Source organism: Orcinus orca, chromosome 6 (genome assembly GCF_937001465.1).
Source record: "Orcinus orca chromosome 6, mOrcOrc1.1, whole genome shotgun sequence".
Taxonomy (NCBI): domain Eukaryota; kingdom Metazoa; phylum Chordata; class Mammalia; order Artiodactyla; family Delphinidae; genus Orcinus; species Orcinus orca.
The window spans coordinates 6,286,230-6,304,978 of record NC_064564.1 but is presented as its reverse complement, the minus strand read 5'-3'; the positions used below and the strand labels follow the sequence as shown (position 1 = coordinate 6,304,978).

At 40.4% G+C, this 18,749-nt stretch overlaps 1 protein-coding gene across 1 annotated transcript in view; it reads right to left on the bottom strand.

Annotated features, from left to right (window-relative positions):
• The window catches only part of ANXA10 (annexin A10), a 67,161-nt gene that overhangs the window by 38,266 nt on the left and 10,146 nt on the right, over positions 1-18,749 (bottom strand). The window contains exon 2 of the mRNA XM_004278659.1: positions 908-989. Coding sequence (XP_004278707.1) covers positions 908-989 — 82 coding nt within the window. The remainder of the gene's footprint in view (positions 1-907; positions 990-18,749) is intronic.

Below are 18,749 nucleotides of genomic sequence, written 5' to 3'. Positions count from 1 at the left end.
AAGCTGAGAGCTTGCTTTCTCATGAAAGGCTTTTTACGTTTCATGCAAACGTTTCCTTTCTGTTGTCAGTGTTCATCTTCATGTTCACCAGAAGTCTCCTTAGGACAGGTTGGATGTTTAACAGCTCCATGTCATATCTTAAAGATTAAATCTTTTTTAAAAGAACTCAACAATTTCCCACTTCTCTCTACATTTCTTTCCTAAACTCTAGTTCATTCATTGGACATGCACTTACAAGCACCTGACCCAGCCTCCCGCCTTGGGAGCTCAGAGGCCAGTCAGCAGGTGACGGGGGTGGGGGGAGGGGACAGGCCTGGTGGAGGTGGGGTCAGAGGCAGGACCTTGCAGAAGCAGGTGCTGGGCTTGGGACGACTGATGAGTTTGGAGGGCAAAGAAGGGTTCAAAGAGGAAGGCTCAATTGAAGGGGTTCCTGAAGGAAGAGAATTTGAATTCCAAGTAGATGGGAGAAGAATATAGCCTTCCAGGCAGGGGGATTACTGGGCCAATTTGCAGGGATGTGGAAAAGCAGATCCCTCTGGGGAGCGGCAGGAAGTCTGATTTGGCTGGATGTGGGAGTCTCAAAGGAAACAGGCTAGAAAACAAACAAGGGCGGAAAAAAGGATGTTTATCCCAGATTAAGTTTTTTGGTTTGGAATTTCATTTAGTTGTTAGGCATTTAAGCATCTAAGGCAAAAACATGTCAAGGTCAGATCTGCAATTGCGAGAGGCAATTCTGTTGATCTTTTCTATTATTTTTCTTGTTCTACTTTTCTGCCCAGCTTTTTGTTTGAATCTGTGTTTGCTTTCCGTTAGACATCAGCTGTTTACACCCATGTTACAGTCTTAAGACAAGGTAAAGCACAGGAAAAAAATGACCAAGAAAGGTGCTAGAAATCACCAGGCTTACCAAATCCCTGGAGTGCTTCCCCCAGCATTTGGGCATCCATCATGGGGTTGAAATTGGGAGCTGGGAAGATGGTTCCCTGCACCTGGTGGGGAGAGTCAGAGAGAAAGGGATTGCAGTAATGCACACCAAAGTTTTCAACATTTTTTTAGATAAATAAAAACAAAAGTACATTCTGTATGTTTGAATTACTCTAAGACATACACACGGGTCTATTAAACAAATGTGTTAATTGTATGTCAATTGCAGAGACTTAATTGTGTTCTTTCTAGTCTATTGGCGTCTCCTGCACTGGCATCTATTGTTCATCTAGGAAACGGAGAAACTAGAACTAATAGTAGAAGAGTGTAAGAATCAAATAAATACATGTCTTCTTAGTAAACAGCATTTTCTTAGGAATTGGAGACTATTTTATAGAAACTGAAAAGAGATGAATTGTGGGGATTCACCCCATTTAAATGACTTATAAGTGGCAGTTAACCACCACAGCTTTTTTTTTTTTTTTTAACAATTCAGGGGCCCTGAAATCATATTAGAGGAAATTGAAACATTTGAATTTGGATTAGGGATTCATGATGAAGACGGGGCAGAGATTTTTGGCAAAGCCTCTGCAGCTACAGAGGAAGACGTGAATTCCTGATAATTCTCTGTTTCAGTTCTCCCTCGTGCTAATAATAAAATGGCAGAAGACATAGGTGAGGCTTTGAGTCGCTTATTTGAGACAGAGCCAGCAGGACTGGGCTCTGTAGGATGACACTCAGACCACCAAAGTGTATTAAGAAGGGGAGCTCTCCCCTGTTTGTTGTGAGTTTGCCCAGAAACATTGGGAAAAATGTCTTCCTGTAGAAAACGGGTCTCCAGGCCTTCAGCGGGCAGGTTCACCGAGCTCTTTTGCAGAAGGTGAAGTTTTCCAGGGCCCATCGTCTAACAGCAGAAAATTAATTAATTGATGAGCAAAAGACTGGACCGAACTTCTAGTCCAAGAAATATGCATATACCGTTGCCAAAATATTTATGAAAAGATTTTTGGGGGATTAAGAAAACTGTTCACTTGAGTTAAAACTAAGAATTCAATTCCATTTGTATTCCGCTTAACTGATGTTGATAAACAGGAAGCTGCCTGTTTGAAGTAGACTGGAAAGCATAGAGTAGTTGTAATATGGATATTTTCGTACGTAGAAGTACAACCAAGTTAGTGAAACATTCTTCTTAAATCCTAGACGGACAGACATATGTAATTAAAATATGAACGCAGTTTGCATCTTATGATGCCCGTGCCTGAGTTTACGAACCAATGTCCAATTTGCTTCTAATATTTCAAGCTTCTTGGCAATGATCCAGAAACTAAGTTCTCTTGAGTCAACCCGTGATTCTAGAAGCTATTTATTAGGAGACATCATGAATTTTATCTCCCTTATTCACTAGCCAGTCCCATTGGCTGAGATTCTATTAGGAAAGCAGACTATGATTCTTCTTATATTTACTAAATTAAGTTCAGAGATCAGATTCTAAAATAAATTTCCTGATTGAGTTCTCCTCACCTCAGTCATTTTGTTTTGAATCTTATAACCCTAGAGAAATTTAAGATTTAAACTTTTGAAAGAAGAGCCATGCCTTTAAATGTAAAATTTCTTTTCTGCTATTTGTCACTGCCTTTTACTAAATCCTTTTTTTCTGTGTAGCTTTTTCTGTTTTTTTTTTTTTCATTGGCAATATTAAAGGTTTTTTGAGGCATGGGAAAGAGGTAACTTTAGTTCCCTGTTTCAGGAGTTAGAAGGCTTGTTTGGACAAGTCTGGAGAGGCAGTACCATTCAATGCCTGGTGACCTTAGTCTTGCTGTGTGCTCTCAACCAAAGGACTGTTGTAAAGTATAAAAGAGAAAATGTATTTGAAAACAATGGGACATATTGTTAAATAAGTGTAAGTTACCTAGGCAATTTCAGCACTGAGTGTGGAAATGGCCATCACAAAACAGAACATTTCATTCCTGGCCGGGCTAGGATCCCCCAGTTTTCTACTGGAGTATGTGCTACAAAATGAAACTGTTTATCTTTTGCACAAAGAAAACCAATGAAAGATAGAAAAAAGAAAGAAAAAAGCTCTGAAGGTTATACATAAAGTTGGAACTGCCTATAGTGATTTATCAGACACAATTTGTATGTGAAATAAGAGTCCACAGTTTTTTTCTTCACAGTTTTTTTAATCCTTATATAGACGACTAGTACAATGTATTTTTACAGTGTAGTGCAAAAATTATTATTCATTTATTTATTACAGTTCCAATATCCTTTGTCACTTAAAATTATCTCCTTATCAATTGGCCTTAAACGAATACACTAAAAATGTTTTTTTAAGAAAACATTGTGAATGTTTAGTAATTCAGGAAATAGTTTTAGTACTTGTCATTCATGCCCATTTATATAGCGTATTAAATCATTGTATTCATTTTATGTCAATTATACTTCAGTTAAGCTCAAGTGAGCAGCATTATTCCATGTAAGACACGTACTTAGTGTTCCTTTTACTTATTTTCTCATTGGGATGCTGACTTTGTCTTTTAATGGTCATATTTTTCCAGTTTCATTGGGGTATAATTGACATGGAACATTGTGCAAGTTTAAGGTGCACAGTGTGACCTGATCCACGTGTACACTGTGAAGTGATCCCCACGGTAAGGTGAGTTAACACACCCCTCACCTTGCACGTCCGTTTTTTCTGATGAGGACATTTGAGACCTACGCTCCTAGCAGCTTTCCTGTATACAAGACAGTGTTGAAAACTGGATGTGATGAATTGGGAGATTGGGATTGACATATATACACTAATATGTATAAAATGGATACCTAATGAGAACGTGCTGTATCAAAACATAAATAAAATTAAATTAAAAAAAAAAGAAAAGAAAACTGGAGTCACCGTGCTGTACATGACATCCCAGGACTTGTTCACCTCAAAACCGGGAGTTTGTACCTCTGACCAACATCGTCCCTGACAATCACCATCCGTCAGGGACCATTTTGACTGAACTGACCAGTTAAGCTATGGAAACAGTTCAGTTACCAGTTTTAACTTTGTCCCCTGAATTAAACAAGTATTTGAAAAAATTAATTGATTGGTTAATTGCTTTGGGCCTTAAAACTTTTTTCAAGTGATTACAGTATACCTGTAGGTATGTGTTCCTCTATTTTCTTTGGACTGTTTTCCAATATTTGTGCTCGGCCGCATTCTGTGCATCCTCACACCCAACACCAGGCTCCCTGATGACGTCAGTCTACACTGAGAGCTTCTTAAACTTCCCTACCACTCACTGACCTTTTATTTTTCATTAGTATCTTACATTTTTCTATTTGATACAGTTCTTTTTTTTTTTTTTTTTCGCGGTACGCGGGCCTCTCACTGTTGTGGACTCTCCCGCGGTGGAGCGCAGGTTCCAGACGCGCAGGCCCAGCGGCCATGGCTCACGGGCCCAGCCGCTCCGCGGCATGTGGGATCCTCCCAGACCGGGACACGAACCCGTGTCCCCCGCATCGGCAGGCGACCCCCAACCACTGTGCCACCAGGGAAGCCCCTCTTTTTTTTTTTTTTAATTATTGAAGTACCATTGATTTACAATGTTGTGTTGATTTCTGCTGTACAGCAGTGACTCAGTTATACATATATATACATTCTTTTTTATATTCTTTTCCATTATGATTCATCTCAGGATATTGAATAGAGTTCCCTGTGCTCTACAGTAGGACCTTGTTGTTTATCCATCCTGTATGTACTAGTTTGCGTCTGCTAATCCCAAACCCCGAGTCCATCCCTCCCCCACCTCGCCTCCCCCTTGGCAACCACATTGTGTCTGTTCTCTGTGTCTGTGAGTCGGGTTTCATTTCGTAGATAAGTTCATTTGTTGATACAGTTCTTAAAGTTGGGGCTTTGCCTATGTCAAGTACAGTATTGTTTTATAATTTGCTGCCGTACAAGTAGTTGTTCTGTGGCTTCATTCCTTATCCTTCTAGTTATATTTTATGTCCCTTATCTGCAGAGGGTACCTCAAAACTATGCGTGATTTTCTATGCAGTGAGACATCTTTTTAAAATGTTCTCATTCACTGGTGATGTCACTTAAGTTAAATGATTGCTTTAAAAAAATTCATTAATGAGATTTTTGGCCAAATGACCTGCCTTTATATATAATTAATATGATAAACTTTCTTTTTGTTTGTTTTTTTTTACAAATACAGAATGTACATGAATTAATCAGATTCTTGAAGTCATTATCCTGATCATATTTATTGTTTGTATCAGGAAAACTGAAGAGAGACAAACAGATCAGACAAATGAGAACTGTCCTGGAGAAGAGGGTGTGGGGTGGGAGACAGGCCCAGTTAATGGGGCACGTCTGGCTTGACAGTGACTCGGGTGGGAAGCAAAGATAGAGGTGAGCTGTCACGTGATTACCAAGGGACATGGAGTGTTTTTTTAAGCAAGAGAGTGAAATAATCTGATTGGGGTTCCACTCTACAGCCACGTAAAGAAAGAAACCAAAAGAAGTGATAGAGTTTGTAGGCATGGCTAATTCAGAACCTCTAGCAGGTATAATGCACAGCTGAACTGAAGCAGACTGTGTGTTCTTGATGAATGCAGTTTTGCTTGTTGACCGAGAGTAATTTAACTTACTAATTTTTGAGGTGTATTTTAAGTTAACCCAGTCACGTTAGTTTAACCTTCTGAAAGAGTAAGAGACTGTCGTGTCAGGTATTTCTCAGCGTGTATACCTTTTAAAGCAAAGTCCTTTTTAATGTACGTGTTCCTAATTTGTTCACATCTTAGAGCAGAATGGAAATTTTGAAAAAGTGGACACTTTCCAATGTGACATGAAAATAATGTGTATAGGGTAAAATTGTTTTTTTTACCTTGAAAATGGTCAGATTTAGAAATGGTATCACTTGTCGCAGGCAAAGTAAGTCCCAGTGTCTGTCATTTCCATTTGAACTCTCACCACAAGGTGATCAAAATATAATCTTTGCTTCTAGTCATTTGCGAATTTAGGTTTTGACAGAGGCATAAAAAACACTCCCTTTTTACATGACAGAATAAACTGTGTCATGAACTCACTGTGCAGGAGATCATGAGTGATTTGAAGATTTAAAATTCGTTCCAGAATCTACCCCCTGAGCAAATAATGAACGGAGTTCTTTAACTGACAGAAGAATTTCACAATTATTGTCTGGAACTGAATACAGACTGGAAAAGTCCCATATGGACGGCTCATGAAGTTGATAAACACATGTTCATCATCTCATATCAATAAGTGCATGGATAATGCGTATTTCACTCATTCATAGTGACCCAGGGGCCCGGGGTCCATAAACCCATGTTGCTTCTTATTCAACACCCACATTGTAGTCCTTTCTCTCATCTGGCTTTTAAGTCACCCTCATCCCGACCACCTGAGAACCTAAAGAGTTCGGACTTTGAAATATCAGCTGGACTGACTGGGCACCTGCCAGCATGTGGGTTTCAGCGAATAATTCAGCTTTGTTTCGGTGTAACGGAGATTCTTAGATTTCTAGTGAACTGAGGGTTTTTGGAGCCCTCTGAGGAAATCCTACAGAAGTCCTGGGCCTCCGTTACCATAGGGCACATACTCACCTTTGGGGCACTGGCCCCTGGATCTCCAAACGCCCTGAACCCCACTCTCCTTTGACTTCTGTCTGACAAGAGCTTCCTGAACGGTTTCAGTGGCTTCAGCATGACCAGCCCTAGGGGTTGAGCAACCAGTGTGTTAACCCACCCTCTCTCATCTTCCACGAGTGTGTCCTTCAGTCCAGTCCCGTCCGTCCTCTCCCCACAATACCTTCCACGGGGCCCCCTTGTCTTAACCTCTGCTACTGCCCCCTTTACCCCTTCCCCCGGGTCGTACCCAACGAGCTGCTGCCTCAGCCAGAATGGTCCTTCCCAAGATCAGACACGTCCTGTGTCCTTCTCTGCCTAAGTCCTTCCTGCCCAGAGCAGTGCTTCTCTGTCTTCTGCTCTGGCCCACGGGGTGGTTGATTTTCACATGAAAGAAACATCCCCAGGAGCACCTAGGTTTACAAACACATCCCAGTGTGCTAGCCTTGAGGACACTGCAGTGTCGTCCACTCAACAGAGTATATAGTCATAGGTCGGGGTGAGAATATCATATATTGGGCAAAACGTGAGTGTATAGAATAGAAAAAGACGTTCGAGCTTTGGCTCGTTGGTCTTGATGGGAGTATTTTCAGTGTTTGCGGCAACTCGTTCCCATGACTGAGAATAGATGACTGTGGGACTCAATCGGATGTTTTAACAGTGTGAACAGTGCTCTTCAGGACTGGTCCCTGACCGTCTGCATGAGTTCGTGTCTTACTTTCTCGCCCTGAACCTCTTGGCTCCTATACACGACACACAACCCACACCCCAGCCCTGAGTGACTGTGGCGTTGTCCCTTCTGTTTGGATTCTTCTCCACCCGTGCCCATCTCCACACACACTCACATCCTCTGACTCCACCGTGAACATCTGTTCAGGATTTAACTGATGGCTCCAGGGCCCTCTGTGCAGGGAGTCCTTCCTGACACCACCCCGCCACCTGCTGCCCCAGGAATTGTCTACCCTCTTCCTGGTGCCAGAGCTTCAGGGCATCCTGCTCAAGTGCCAGGAGCACAGCAGAAAATATCCATTCCTAGTTCTACCAGGTTTCCAAGAGTAGTAAGTCTCATTAACTGGGCGTCCTTTGTTTTGTGGAAAACGGACCTGAATATGAGTGGTTGTGCAAATTGAGAGATTGGACTGTTCTCGTGGATAAAGGAAGAATATTTGGATTTCCAGGAAACAGTTTGGGAATAGATATGGTATGACAAGTAACACGAATGGGTAGCGATGCAGAATTACTCTCATTCCAGCCAAACTCTGGACTCAACTCAGATTCCACCTGTTATGTGGGGTCTTTCCAGGTTTCATCGAGTATTACCTACGGTTTACTTTGCACCTCTGCTGACCACGGCCTTGCATTTTTTGCATTTGCCTTTTCCTCTAAATTTTCAATTTCTGAAGGGCAGGGACACTTCTTCTCTTGCTTTCCAAAGCATTTAGGGCAGCACCTTAGGTAGAAAGTGGGCTCTAAGAATGTTTATAAAATACTAAATAGAAAAATACACAGACTCAGAGACATCTGCTTTCATCCAGCAGCTTAAAAATTCATTATTCATACATGCAGGCTGTGCTCTGGGCGTTTTCACCTGCATTTCCTGGGTAATCACCTCAGCGGTCTTGTGAAGCTGGTGATACTAAGCTTATTTCACAGATGAGGAGATTCTGAGGCTAAGTTGTCTGAAGCCATGCGGGTCGTGTGTCGTGAAGCTGACACTCAAATCCAGATCTAACTCCCTGGCTGGAGCCTTTTCCCTTAGAGCTGAAACTGATGTAAAATAACATGTACGACTGAGGCCCTTTATTCATCTTGGCAACTGAAAAATACCTCTATTTGCAAAGGATCTTGTGGGTAAAACCAAAACTCTAAAAGCATAAGTTCTTCTTCTTATACTAATTCTAAGAGAAAAAGAAAGGCGTGTGTGTGTGTGTGTGTGTGTGTGTGTGTGTGTGTGTGTGTGTGTGTGAAGGAGGGATTGAGGAAATTAGAGAGAGAGAGCCAAAAATAGATTCCCATTAGCTGGGTCACCAAAGTGCTTTTAAGAACAGAATGTCTAATATTTAACTTCAGTAGAACCCCAGTATAGATCCCCCTGTTATCATGAACCCCCGTTGTTTTCTGTCTCTTTTGGTGACCGCTATGGACAAGAATGGCGCCAGGCAGAGTAGACACCCTGGCCCGGCACCTGGCAGGGCAGTTGGCACGTCCGGCTCCAGCCCCAGATCCAGGACACCCAGACCATGTCCTCGAGCGGGCAGGAGGCCAGCTGTCCAGCTCATATGTCCCTGGCCAGTCCCTCTGAGTGTCTGAGCTGCTGCCTGCATGTCCCCACCCCTCCCTCGTGGTGGGGCTTTTGGGCACACAAAGTGGCAGCCCCCGGGGTTCTGCCAGCCTGCTGCCGGCCACGGGGAGTGGGGCTGGCATGGGACGTGGCAGGGGGCCAGGCACAGTGTTGGTGGGGATGGCTTTCTCTTGATGGTATTTTGCGGGAGGGAAGGAATCAGGGTTGTCCCATGATGGGTCACCAGCCACTGAGAAGGGACAGCATACATGAACAAAAAGAAATGGAAACATCGCTTACAGTGAGTGGGAGAACGATTGATCTTTATTCCCTGTGTTCCCCTGGCCTCAGATAAGAATCTTTAGGGAGGAAGAGTAACCGGGAGAAGAATTTTTGTGAACTTAATTTGAGTCGTAAAGGACAGGATGACTGCAGCTTACATCTGGGTTACACTTGCAAAGGAAATATGTATCTATCATATAATCAAAATAAAGCTTAATGATCTGATGTCTGCCACAGCTACTGATATTAAGATAGACTGGGTTGGGCTTCCCTGGTGGCGCAGTGGTTGAGAGTCTGCCTGCCAATGCAGGGGACACGGGTTCGAGCCCTGGTCTGGGAAGATCCCACATGCCGTGGAGCAACTAGGCCTGTGTGGCACAACTACTGAGCCTGTGCGTCTGGAGCTTGTGCTCCGCAACAAGAGAGGCCGCGATAGTGAGAGGCCCGCACACCGCGATGAAGAGTGGCCCCGGCTCGCCACAACTGGAGAAAGCCCACGCACAGAAACGAAGACCCAACACAGCCATAAATAAATAAATGAATAAATAAATTAATTAATTAATTTAAAAAAAAAGATAGGCTGGGTTATATTTTCAGATTGACGCAGAAGTGTTTATGACTACAAACCAATAACTAAATTAGTTGCTGTAAAATCTTTACAGCTTAGTAGATGGATGTCAAGGAGTTTAAGAAAAGCATGGAGGAACCTGGATTCACCCACACAGCCTCTTATGATTACCATCCAAGAGCGTCTTCACTCACGTGACTGTATGTTTTGAGGAAACAGTTGTGTAGGAAGGTACTGTAAACTTTATCTTAGTAATGTGTAGTAGAAGACTACAAAACTTAACCTCATTAGAGTAAGATCGATGGCATCAAATGACTGCTTACTCTTGAAGCCTCAAGATATTCGATTCCTAAACCCTGGAATCTGCGAATGTTACCTCACCTGCCAAAGGGGACTTTGCAGGTGTGATTAAGTGAAGGATTTTGAGAGGGAGAGATTATCCTGGATTAACCTGGGAGGCTGTGAATATAATCCCACCTGCCCTTATGAGAGGTGGGCAGAGGGAGATTTGACTACAGGACAAGAAGGTGACAGGAAGCCGAAAGCAAGATGCCACAGTACTGGCTGTGAAGATGAAGGAGGAACACATGGTCCAGGGACGTGGGCGACTGCTGGCAGCTCGAAAAGCCGAAGAGGCCATCCTTCCCAGAGCCTCCAGGGGGAGCCAGCCCTGCTGACAGCCCCACTTTTGCCTGGTCAAACTGTTTTCAGATTCCTGGCCTCCAGAACTGTAAGAGAGTACATTTGTTTTAAGCCACTACCTTGTGGTAATTTGTTACAGCAGCAACAGAAAATTAACAGTCACCATGGAATCCTTGTTTCCGCGTGTCCTCCCATCCTAAACGCTTACATCACAAACTTGGTCATTCCCAGTCAGGCCCACACCCCCTCATCAAAGGATACACTTAAACCAAACCCCCCAATTCTCATAAATATCCTGCTGTTCCCCCTCCACTCTGAGATGCTATTAAGATCATCAAGGTAGACCTTCCCCTTAGATGTGCTTCATCCTCGGAGGGTTTTTGGTGCTGTTTTGGGCAAGTTAGCATTTGATATGATATAATGAGGAAATTTGAAGTACCATTCTGTCTGGATAAATAAAAGGCAATGGGTTATTACTGTTCTATAAGTAAATCAAGAAAGTCACTGAAGTTACCAGAAAGAATATGTTTCATAGTGTAAAAGATCATAGAAGAATTTCATGTGACTGATGCCCCCTAAGGAGGATTGTAAGGAGATTATCGCTACTTGATAATTCTGTCCGGGGTCTTTCAGAATAAACGGGAAAAAGACTTGGCGATGAGATTATAAATTATGGAAGAAACAATAAAATATGGAGACATAATTTAGGACATACTTAATGTGTATACAGCTGGGAGAGAGCAGAACAATGGAAGAAAAACAATAATAAAAGAAAGAGTAGAAAAACTTCAGGCAATGAAAGAATCACATGCTTGTGATGTGATGAAAAGGGACCATCCGTATTGGGGAATGTTAATGAAAAAAATCAACACTTAAGAGACAACGTATTCAAGTTTGCTTACAAGGGAGATAATCAAACTGGGATCCGAATCCTCTTCCACAGAATTCAATGTTAGAAGGCATTTGATCAGTCTTTCCAGAATTCAGAGGAAACAATTTAGGATTCAGAAGTTTTAAACCCAGCAAACTGTAATTTAAAAGAAAGGGCAAAAGCAAAAGATACCACCTACATACCCTTTTCAGATCATGGTAAGAATGATTCAGCCCGGTGAAGCTGAATCAGCGCAAGAAAGTCAAGTAAAGAACAGAAGTAGTTCAATACTTGAGTTTCCAGTATGTCCCCCAAATCGTGTTAATTTACACTACTGGACTCCAAGGAATTGAACAATCAAAAATACACACAAGCCAGGTTGGTACTATTGCTACGAGGTTTACAGAGGTCAGTTTCTGTTCGTAGATCACATACTTAGTGAGCGATGGTGCCCAGATTCAGACCCAGCCCAGTCTGATTCCAGTCCCCGTGTTCTTTTTTTTAATTTAATTTTTTAGTTTATATTGGAGTATAGTTGATATACAATGTTGTGTTACTTTCAGGTGTACAGCAAAGTGATTCAGTTATACATATACACGTATCCATTCTTTTTTAGATTCTTTCCCCATATAGATTATTACGGAATATTGAGTATAGTTCCCTGTGCTATACAGTACATGCTTGTTGATTATCTTTTTTTTTTTTGCGGTATGCGGGCCTCTCACTGTTGTGGCCTCTCCTGTTGCGGAGCACAGGCTCCGGACGCGCAGGCTCAGTGGCCATGGCTCACGGGCCTAGCAGCTCCGCGGCATGTGGGATCTTCCCGGACTGGGGCACAAACCTGTGTCCCCTGCATTGGCAGGCGGACCCTCAACCACTGCGCCACCAGGGAAGCCCTGATTATCTATTTTATATATAGTAGTGTGTATCTGTTAATCCCAAACTCCTAATTTATCCCTCCCCTCAATGTTTCCCTTTTGGTAGCCATAAGTTTGTTTTTGAAGATGTGGTACATATATACAGTGGAATATTACTCAGCCCAAAAAAGAATGAAATAATGCCATTTGCAGCAACATGGACAGTCCTAGAGATTATCATACGAAGTGAAGTAAGCCAGACAGAGAGAGAGAGAAATATCACATGACATCACTTACATGCTGAATCTAAAAAAAAAAAAAAAAAAAGTTACAAATGAACTTATTTATAAAACAGAAACAGACTCACAGGCTTCAAAAACCAACCCCTGTGTTCCTAACTGCTAGACTCCCTTCTTGAACATTGAAGGAATGCAGGTGGGAATTTTTTATCATTAAATAATAAACCTACACTCAATATAATAGAGTTAGCCAATAAGAACATCTCTGACAAAAAGTTAAAACATCATTTATGATCTCATTGTCTACAAATTATTGTTAAATATTTAATGTCTATAACAAAAGGAAATATCTCCCACGTCCTCTTCTTGTGCTTTTCCTATCTTTACATATAATTGTATTTTTCCAAATGGAATCATGTGTTACATATTTGGTAGTCTGTCTTTTCCTGGTGTACCACTCTATAGGAGATATCTTAAAGTCTCTTCTGCTCTTTTCTTATCTTTGAAGATAAAAAGATCGTGCAGCAGATCTAAAAATACTGCTCAACCTTACGTATGAATAATCTAATAAAGTGTCTTAACACTCTGTTAATTTTCCTCCATAATATATTATTTATAGAGACCTGAAATCACATTTAAATCTAGTAAACATATCCACGTGCCCAATAAGACAATGTGTAAGGGTATTTTGCAAACCTGGTTTTCTGAGGGGAGGGAGGCTCTATACTTCTTGCTTGCCATATAGCTACTTTGCAGTTTAAACAGCGCCTTTGCGTTCTTTGTTTAATTTGAAGTTATCAACAAGGCTGTATCAGGCAAGGCAAGTGTTCTTATTTCTACATTACATATAAGAACTGATGACTCAGTATTTATATAACACCATTGGCTTAATGATTGGCAGACCAGAATAATAGTGTTCTGACTTTAGACCCAGTGCTTTCCCTGTATATCCTACCTCTCATTCTTCTTCTTTTTTACTCTTCGTTGATGATTATTCTTATATTTCAAAAACCTAATGCTACTTTCATATTTGTTTATGTCCCTTATAAAAAGATTAAAATATCTTAATGCCCATAACATAGTCTAGAGGAATAGAGCATATCGTAACTTCAACTTTTTAAAGGTTAACTAGGAAGCACATTCAATATAGGATCTATAGCTCAAACTCAAGGAACACATGTAGTCCTGAATTTCACTTTTAAGATAGAGATTATGTTGACATTTAATGTGTGAAGAATTGCATCTCATGGGTTTATTAGAACAATTTCTACAAAATGAGGTTGCAGCTCTTAGATGAATGGTGATTTCAGCCACTCTCCTCTAATTTGATATTTTTAGAGGTTAGTAACCAGCACTCTCAAAGCCCAATAATCTGTTTCACAGATAGAAACAGCCTCCTGGTGATAAGAATTCTTTAGCTTTCCTTAACAGAAATCAGTGATAATGTTATCTAGTGAACTGCATGTTCTTGAGATGTTAATGAGAAAAAGAATGGCTTCTTTGGCCTACCATTTACTTCCTTTTAAAATGCTGAAAGGCAACTGTGAAAAAAATCATGATGTTCTTTTCCCAACAGATTTTACCTTTATAATAATGCTTGGTTCTAGCTGGTGTGACATTTTTTCTTTTCTCTGAGTTAATATAAACTAAAGCAAGAGAATATGTTTTTCTTTTTTTTAATCTCCAAACAAGCTTTATTTACATTTACTTTTAATAAGAGCTATAAAACAAGTATCAACAAGCAGAAATTTAATTACATCCATGCATTTGATCTGATGAACATACTGTTCACAGTAAAGCTTTACCTGTAAATATATGTTGAAAATACAAATTAAGCATCCATGTTAAGCAGTGTGGCCTGTTTTCTAGATATCGTAAATTTTGTTCTGGAATTATCTGTATAGTCTCAGGAAGGGCCTATGTTTTTATTTTTATTTAACATCTTTATTGGAGTATAATTGCTTTACAATGGTGTGTTAGTTTCTGCCTTATAACAAAGTGAATCAGCTATACATATACATATATCCCCATATCTCCTCCCTCTTGCATCTCCCTCTCACCCTCCCTATCCCACACCTCTTGGTGGTCACAAGGCACTGAGCTGATCTCCCTGTGCTAGGCATGAACTTATAAATACTACCAAATGTAAAATAGCGAGCTAGTGGGAAGCAGCCGCATAGCACAGAGAATATGGTTTTTTTAAAAAAACAATTCTCAGCTAAATAAAGTTTTGGCTGGATAATCCGTAAATTAAGTTGTTTAGCTGTAAAACGAAGAAATTTTATATTTCTCTATTGAGGGAAATTTAACCCAAACAAAAGTTTTAGAATTTTGCAATTAATTTTGATAGATATATGACTAATATATTTTACAGAGTTAGACTAATGGCCAGTTTGTTTAGGGCAATTTTTGCTTTGAACTGTTTTAAATAAGTATCCTGCAAAGCATTTCTATTTCATTCAGTGAGTGAAGATGTATAAATCTAAAACTAAGCAGAACCAAACACCAAAACCCAAAAACACACACAAAAAACAAAAACAAAGAATTATACTGAAGAAAAAATATGGCATCACAATAAACATGGACAAAATATGGAATCATAATAAAGGTGGAAATATGGAATCACATTCGTTACTAGAAGATTTCTTTATAGACATTAGTTGTGCCTCAGGCCATCATTTGCTCTGGGGATGAAGGAGGCAGAGGACCACCTTGTACCTTGACTGGTTTTACATCAGTTGGTTCACAGCTTTCTACTTCCTTAATGAAATACATTGATGGCATCATAGTAAGGAATCCAAGATCAGGGAGACATTAATTAACTTTACTAATAGATAAAACGCTTTTAAATTGTTTAAAGTATTTAAAGGTAATTTTTAATTTCTCAAGAGTACCTGGGTTCTTGGATTTACATTTTGTTATTTTACTTGTAAAAGTTGGTGAAGGTTATGATAAATAGCAATTAAGAAGTGACCTCATTGTGAAGACTAGATCTCAGAAGTCATCTAATGTTTAGGAAGGGAAAAATTCAGAAAATATTGATGGCCATCTGATTATATGGTAAAGGCGTCCCCCTTTTTGTAATCTTCAAAGTAATCTGTCAGCTATTTGTCAAACCCCACAGTGATACCAGGATACATTCAGGAAATGATCATCACCTACTCAAGGGGGGAATCCAGTCCTTTTATTTTTTAAAGTAATACTCAATTGGTTACTTTTACACTTTGAAGCATTGGTAATGCACCTGTAATTTTCCTAGTACGCACTTAAGTACAGTGCCATAATCTGCTCTAAATTGCATTTGACATGCTTTTATGCTACTTTTCTTCATTTAAGAAATGTAATAGCTACAGAAATGTAAGTGTAAGAGGTAAAGCAGTACTAGTATTCAGAGACTTTACAAAACCTGAGAACACGTGCTGAGGAGACCAAAATCCGTCAACATTCATATGGTGCCTTATATTAAAGGGAAAATTTCTACCAAATAAAATATGGGTGTGTTAGATGCGAATCAGTTATGGGTTGCACCACATGAGACATATATTAATCTTCTTTCTGGAAAGTGAAGATTGGTAGACAGATTCATTTGATAGACAAACAACAGGGAAAAAGTGGCAAACAGTCAAGATGTGTATGTAACACTGTAGTAGGATTTTAACTTTGGTCCCTTCATAGTTCCATTTCCCTGAGGCTCTCATTTTCTGGCAAAACCGTGGCTGCCAACGGCATCCACACTCCAAAGTGAAGGGTGGACCACCTGGGCGGAGGTTGCAAAGAAGGTTCTAGAAACCAGTTTTGTAAATCTTAGCCACTCAGCAACCTGGAGGAGGTGAAGTGGCTCTGAAATTATAGGTGGGAGTATTTGGGTCGAGGTGATGGTGTTCTGAGACCTTCCTGTGCTGCCATGGGAACCGGGGTGAAGGATACAGGGCGGGGGTGTCTTCAACAAGGGGGCTGCCTGGAGAACTTGAATATGTCCACAGAGTTCTGGGGACCCAGTGACACACACTGCAAATGGGGCTAAAGCCGAGACTCTGGCTAAGCAGTTGCCCAGTGTGAGGAGGGCGGCTTTACTGGGGATGCCTCAACCCCAAGTGTTTATTCCATCCCAGAGCTAGTGGGGATGTAGGGCGTGTGCGTGTTTACTGGGGACCCAGTGAGAGCCCCAGAGTAGGACACGTTCGTCACAAGTCATTTTGAAGGGATCTGGCTCCAGATCTTTCTTCAGGGGGACTAATAGGAACTCTGAGAACAGACGGATAAATAAACTTCAGGAGAAGATTCCTGCCGGTGAGAGGTGTCCTGTAAACCCACAGTGGTCCCAAAGAGACATCTTCTACCGCCACAGAGCATCAGTGACTAAAATACCTGTTAAGTAAGACCCAAGACGTTCCTGAACTTTTCCCCCACGTACACACTCTTCCCCAATCCTGGGGGTGTTGGGTGCCTCAGTTAGGGGACTCACAGGTGGAGGGGGCCACCCACAGAAGGATAAAAAACTCAGTCTCACCCTCTTTACTAATGCAGGGTTTTGACCTGAAGCTGGCAGGAGTAGGTGAGGGAGAGATGCTTTAATTAAGAAGAAATGTTGCTTTTATATATAGAATGGATAAACAAGGTCCTACTGTAGAGCACAGGGAACTATATTCAATATCCTATGATAAACCATAATGGAAAAGAATATAAAACAAAAAATTTGTATATATATGTATAACTGAATCACTTTGCTGTACAGCAGTAATTAACACAACATTGTAAATCAACTATACTTCAATAAAAAAGTAAATAAATTTTAAAAAGAAATGTTCAAAATTTTCACCTTGCACAGATCTAGATATTTTTAATTTCTATACATTAAATATATATATAAAATATTATATTATATATATAAATATATATTATTAATATAATATATTAATATAATGTAATATAATATATTAATATATTATAATATATATTAATATATATTAATATAATATAATATATTAATATATATTATTAATTAATATTATATATATATATATATAAAGAGCAAAAGCCAAGTCATGAGATCTCTTATGTGCAGAATGTTTGTGTCCCCCAAATTCATACGATGAAGCCCTAGTCCCCAGTGTGAAGGTGTTTGAAGGAGCCTTTGGGAGGCTGGATGAGGTCATGAGGGTGGGGGGCCCCATGATGGGATTCATATCCTGATAAGAAGAGGAGGCCAGAGCTGAGTGTCTCTGTCGCCTGAGGACACAGTGGGAAAGAGGCCTGTGAGCTGGGAAGATGGTCCTCAGCAGACCCAGAATCTGCTGGCACCTTGATCTTGGAATTGTAGGCCTTCGAACTCTGAGAAACAAATGTTGGTTTAGCTACCCCAGCCTATGAAATTTGCTTACAGCAGCCGGAGCTGACTAAGACAGGACCCAGGGGAAACTAGCCCTGTAGAGTTTAAACGGACAAAGTAGGAATCAAGTAAAGGTATATATTGTTTTCTCTCTGATAAGTAGTCCAAGTTTAATTTAACTACCTGAAAAAAATTGTGTTTTTTTCCCAAAGTACCTGTTAAATAAAGTATAAATAATAGTGCATTCATTTATCTAATCAGAAAAGTTAAATTAACAATGTGTCAGAGATTCACTTAAAAAACCTCTTAGGACTTGCTCCCCACCTTTCACTGAAAGTCTTCATTCTGCTTTGCTCTGTTACCCGCTTTGTCGATTTTCTCAATCCGTACTTACTTCATTCCCAAAGAACTATCTAACCATGGAAACTGCAACGAACTATGAGCCATTTTGACTACAAATTATAAGGGTTTGTCTTTATAATTTTTTTTATTAAAAAAAAAGCCCAATCTAATATAAGAAATTCCAATGCAGCAACATATAAAAAGAATAAGTAGCATGACCAAGTGAGGTTTATTCCAAGAATGCAAGGCTGATTTGACATTCAAAAATCAATCAATTTATTTCATCATACTGAAAGTCAAAGGAATTAGAACAGCTGAAACAGATTTGAAAAAGAAAAACAAAATTAAAGGAATAATGCTAATTGATTTTAAGAATTATTATGAAGTCACAGTAATAATGAGATTGTGGTATTGGCTAATGTTATAGAAAATAAGATCAGTGGAACAGAATAGAGAATCTAGCAATAGATCCATATAAATACATATTTTTTTTTTTTTTTTTTTGCGGTACGCGGGCCTCTCACTGCTGTGGCCTCTCCCGTTGCGGATCACAGGCTCCGGACGCGCAGGCTCAGAGGCCATGGCTCACAGGCCCAGCCGCTCCGCAGCATGTGGGATCTTCCCGGACCGGGGCACGAACCCGTGTCCCCTGCATTGGCAGGCGGACTCTCAACCACTGCACCACCAGGGAAGCCCAATACATAATTTTTGACAAAGTTGTAAAAGCAATTCAATGGAGAAAGAAAGTTTTTCCAAGAAATGGTGCTATAAAAA